Here is a 5,323-nt window from a genome sequence, read left to right as displayed (position 1 = left end):
CCGAGCTTGTGTGGGGTTGGAGCTCTTTGGTCTTCGAGAACCGAGATGAACTCCTCGTCTTTGTGTTGGATGTCGGGACTTCTTTCTGGGAGCTCGACCTTGAAGACATCTGCGGGCCTGCTCACCACGAGGACTCCTGAAACGCCTTCCGTTGCAGGCTCGGCTGCGACGGGGAGCTCGCTGAAGGCCGATGCCCCGCGTTCCGAGCTATGATGTCAAGTCTCCGGTTGATTGAATCGTCACAGCCAGGCCTGTGTTGTCTTGTCAAATAGGCTCATAGACCCTTGAGGATGCTCACGCGATGTCATGATGATAATGCCTGAATTCGCACACCCACATCTCGCGGAATGGGAAACCGTAGAGGATGTGGGGCGCTTGTCACACCGTGAGGCCAAACCGTTCAGTTTTATTGCGGCAGCTATAAAGCGGGGGAGAAAAGGTAATTTCGCCTTCCCTCCCTTCATCTTCATCCTCACGCATTCGCCTCCTTGCATCCTCTGCTATTACCACACACCTATAGCTTGTACAACCTTTCACCTTAATCCTCTGTGTCGGTCGATATAGCCAAATCCAAGGATGGCCAGGGATGGACCCATGCAATACGCCGCTTAGGCGACCATGGTCGCGAAGCGAAAATGGAAGAGGGCCACCGACGACCGTGACCCGCAAGCCGAAGTAGTCTCGCGCGGCGAACGAAACCATGGGGAAGTGGTTCTCGACATCCGTCCGCGTCGAGGAGCTTGACTAGCTGGTGGTGGAGAAGTGTACCCCGACAGATCTGGTCCGCAGGATGCCCAGGAAGGAAGCCCCACCAGCGTTGGCCGCCGAAGAGCATGTGCTTCATCAGGAGTTCTTCGGACAGAAATGCGGTGATTGATATGGTTATTGTTCTTGCCAACACAGGAAGTGATTAAGTTGAAGTTGCCCCCAAGCAGCCATGAACCAGCACACAAAACCCTGCATCCTGGAGGTCTGCCGGGGACTGCAACTTGTCGTCACTGCCTTGAGGCCATAAATCCCAGTCAACCACGAGTACAGGTTCTCCACGACAGTAGAGACGAGAGCCGTAATGTGGTGCAAGACAATGGTGGGACTGGAGATGGACACCGCTGAGCGCTGCCAGGTGAGAAGAATGCCTCCTGGGTGCCGACCATGGGGAAGAAGAAGAAGTCCTGAAAGCTTGGGCCAGCGTATTGATCACCGTGGGCAGCACAATAAGGTCCAGTTTGAATGCTTTGAGACAAACCACAGCAGGAGAGGCAGCAGAAATAATGAAACAAACGGTAGCGCGTTTGGTAAGACAATTAAAACCGTGAACATTCCCGCAAATCGCACGAAGATTGCACTCCATAAAGACCAATGATGGGTCCAATGGGGGATGGAGAAGGGGGCACGACACAAAGCTATGATAGTCCGAACACTGGCAGTGGTATGGTGCAGCCTGGAAAGCACGGTGTTAGGCATGTCCCACCCGGAAAGTAAATGGATGTACCTACTTTGGAAAACTCATTCTAAATGCCAAAAAACTCTGAAGAAGTTTCACACATATATTTTCACATTGTATGTGCACACAGAAAGTTTTACGGAAAAACAACTTTTTCTTTGGCATGTCCAAAAAAGAAAAAAAGAAATGCATCGTAGAACGCTACTTAGAAGCATTGAATGTTGTCTTTTTCGCAGAGGCAAAATAAAGAGATTTTTTTCACAAAACTTTGTGCTGCATACACATGTGTGCGAAGATGTATGCGTTTGTTTTGAATTTTTTGTCATTTAAAACGCGTTTAAAATGCATTTTTGAAAACCGGGTTCATATGCCCATGAGTTCAAGACTTTCCCACTATATCTCACCCATAGTAATCTGCAAACGCCTGGACAATGTCCACCGCAAGGGAATGTTCAAACAGTTTGGAGTACTTGGCCAGACTCTTAGCAGTAAGCGGTTCGTCTTCTTGCAGAATGACACGACAGTGTAGAACATGCTTGGCCTTAGTATCGGGAAAAGCAATGCATCGGCTGCGTCTAGGCATGGATGAACGGAAAGGGTGCAAATTTGCACGCCATGCACAAACGCATGCAAAGCGGGGTCCAGCACCGAAGCCGCATGGGGGTGCAGCCATGTTTGGCCGGAAAAGACGCAGCCAAAACGTTGCTGCCAGATAGTGTTTAGCTGGAAGAAACAGCCAAAATGTTGCTTGGGAGGTAGTAGCAATCCTACACTACAGTTGTGGAATCATTTTTCAAAAAAAAAATCAATTGAAGTCAGGACGGCAAGTCACAGATATACATGAATATTACGGCTTGTACAAGTATGGTTATTGCACTCAGCAAGTTATTTGAAATGCAAAATCGTTGATTGGCCTCGGCCATGGAGCCATGGTCTGCTGCTATGTTGGAAGTGGAAACTAACTACTCGGCACATGCAAGTGCTACAAGACCTACCTGACAAGGCTAAGCTCTGGAGTGAAATGACCAGCAAAAATTTAGTCCCCTGGATCATGAACATATATAGCCTTATAAACTGAAACTGCACATCCTTGCAATGATTGCCCAACACTCCAGTCAATAGCATTGACATCTGGGGGTCAAAAAAATAATAGCATTGACATCTCTACTACTAGTCTATAGTTCAAACAAAAATAACATCTACTACTAGTGTCTCAGTTCAGTCCAATTTACAAAAAGGCAAACTATTTGTATGTGCACTGAATAAAATAAGGGAGTACCAATTTTCACATATTTACAAGTTTCGGCACTATTATTAGGTGATTACAACTTTTCTGTAGCCAACCCTAATTTTGTCTCTCTAAACTACTACTCTTGAAGGTTGAAGGATATACCTCCTGAACTATCCTGGCAGTTTTTTAAAATGTTGTAATTACATGGCTCAACCTTATTTCCCGAACTAGATGAACGAAACAAAGCTACGAACAACCCAAACATGGTAAGAAACGACCAAGACTCACGTCCACATAAAATCTAAATCATAATATGAAACAACCAAGACCTGCATCGGCCTATTGCCAAGCATCGGTTTTAAACTGATTGATGACTCTTCAAAAAGGCAAGTATGTGTTGTTGAAAACCCTCTTGTTCCTCTCTCACCATATGCTCCAGATGATTAGAGACACCTAGGAATGTAAAGCCTTTCTCTTTGTGCCATGAGTTCTCGACCTGGCCTCCTGCCACCATCATGGATTGGAAGGGAAGCCGAGGGAACAATCTCGCTCAGATTTGCCCATTGCAACACCGAGCTCCAAATGATTGAAATGAGCCGCCTCCTATGTAGAGGTACAGAAACAACAAGTATCATTATGTGCTAAATCCCTCTTGGCAAGACGGTCTGCCGTCCAAACACGACGACGAGCCAAAGAAAAAGTTTGCACTTCAACGGCGCCCAGAATTGCCTTATGGTGCAATCCATACTGCAATTGATTGCCGCAGTGAAATAAGCACTATATACTAACTTCGCCGAAAAAACTCCTTTTGAATCCCAACTCCAGGTCCACTTATCTTCAATGCCATGGATCGTCGGGGTTTAAGAAATAATTTCCAGAATTGGGTAACCATCTGCAGGAAAGTGTGAATGGTGATCTCACCATTGATCTTTGATCCAAGCTTCATTAGAATTTAGAAGTCGCTTCAGAAACAGTCCTGCGCGACCTGACGACCGGATGTACTATTTGTTGGTTTAAAATCTGTTAGGTAAGTCACAGATGCATGAACATTACAGCTTATAGTAATATGGTGCTTATGTCCAGCAAAGTCATCCAAAGCTTAATTAGCTCCCAATTATTCAGATGTGAAGACATCTTTAGCTTGTTTCCTGGAGTGGTATTCAAAATTATATCTCTCTCTCAAACCATTTTGAAACTGAAACTGGAGTAGTAACCATTACTCCTAAACATACTACTGCGATTCCAATAATTCGAAACAAAGCGAACCATGAAGATAGATCATAAAATCTAACATTATTCAGATGGGAAGACATCACACACCAAGACTCACGTTCACATAAAACATAAATCATAAAATGAAACGGTGGTAATACCTCCGAACTGTTCTGGCAGATGCTGCGAGGGAAGCTGATTACATTGTACTTCGAATGAAACGGACCAATAAAACTACCTCAACTAGATCGAGAATCCAGAACTGAAATGAAGCGAAATAGAGACACAACAACTCTGAAGAAATCAACATGCAGTTGCATAATTCTACGACCGCTTCCTCTTCAACACCATGGAGCGCTCGGAGCCCTCCTCCTCGCTGTCGCTGGAGCTGCTGTCGGCAGGCGGGGGGAGCACCGGCTTCCGGTAGACCTTGTGGACCACGAAGACGACGTCCCGCGCCTCGGGGTCCGGGTGCGCGCGGCGGAAGGCGGTCGCGTCCCTGTTGAGCCGGTACTCCTTCATCAGCCAGCGCGCCGGCGACCATACCGCCCCGCCCTTCCACATGTAGCGGTATGCGAACCTGCGTCGGAACGCCACTGCCTCCCGGCCGCCCTCGCTGCCGTAGTACGGCTTCTCCGTGCCGTACTGCACCCAGCACCCGCCTGCGCCCGGCGTCGGGCACGTCTCGCCGGCGGACTTTGCCGCGAAGAAGAAGCCCCATACCTCGCCATAATCCCTTATGTGGTTTTCCCGGAAGGGGAGCTCACGCGGGGGCAAGGATAAGACGTCCACGCCCTCCTCGATGAAGCCGGGGAAGATGTCGCCGCCCAGCCCCGCCCTCGGGACGAGGTAGTGGTCGATGAGCTCACGGCCGGTGGGTTGGAACACGTAACCAGCTGTCAGATTAGGGTTCGCCATCGCTGATCGATACCGAAGTTGTAGCCCAGGAGAGTTAGATTGTGTGGGCGACTCAAAATGTTCAGTGGAACACGTAACCGCCCAGTACCTTGTACGGGGCGGTGGCTTGGAGTGAGTTGTTAGCAAATCTGTATGACTTTCGGACAATTGATGAAGAGGTGCTTATCGAACATATTTGCCTTGATTTAATCTTTCCTCAAACAATGACCAAGCAACAAATATTGACTGTATTTGGAGCACACGACAGCGTCAGATGAGCTCAGCATGATCACATTCCACATTTTTATTCCACATGAGACCATACAAGCTAATTTTAAATGGACAAAAAATATTAGCGAAATGATTCACCAGCGATATGCATGCGTCTATGGGCGACAAAAGCAATATTGTCAGCACTCCACAAATGTTACTTTTGAAACTTCAAAATCATATCTCTCGCAAACCATTACTCGGATTATCTTCATGATTAGCTTTGTTTCAGCGAGATCGTCGAAATTAGACTATATGTTGTTAAGCAT

General features: G+C 47.3%; 1 protein-coding gene across 1 annotated transcript; it reads right to left on the bottom strand.

Annotated features, from left to right (window-relative positions):
- Positions 1-4,211: 4,211 nt before the first annotated feature.
- On the bottom strand, positions 4,212-4,805 carry LOC119357966 (NAC transcription factor NAM-B2-like). The gene has a single exon (XM_037624717.1). It carries the CDS (start codon positions 4,803-4,805, stop codon positions 4,212-4,214), a length of 594 nt encoding a protein of 197 aa, XP_037480614.1.
- Positions 4,806-5,323: the final 518 nt, after the last annotated feature.

This window comes from Triticum dicoccoides, chromosome 2A (assembly GCF_002162155.2).
Source record: "Triticum dicoccoides isolate Atlit2015 ecotype Zavitan chromosome 2A, WEW_v2.0, whole genome shotgun sequence".
Classification (NCBI taxonomy): Eukaryota; Viridiplantae; Streptophyta; class Magnoliopsida; order Poales; family Poaceae; genus Triticum; species Triticum dicoccoides.
Note: the sequence above shows the minus strand (reverse complement) of the source record. Positions and strands in the feature narration are given on the sequence as shown.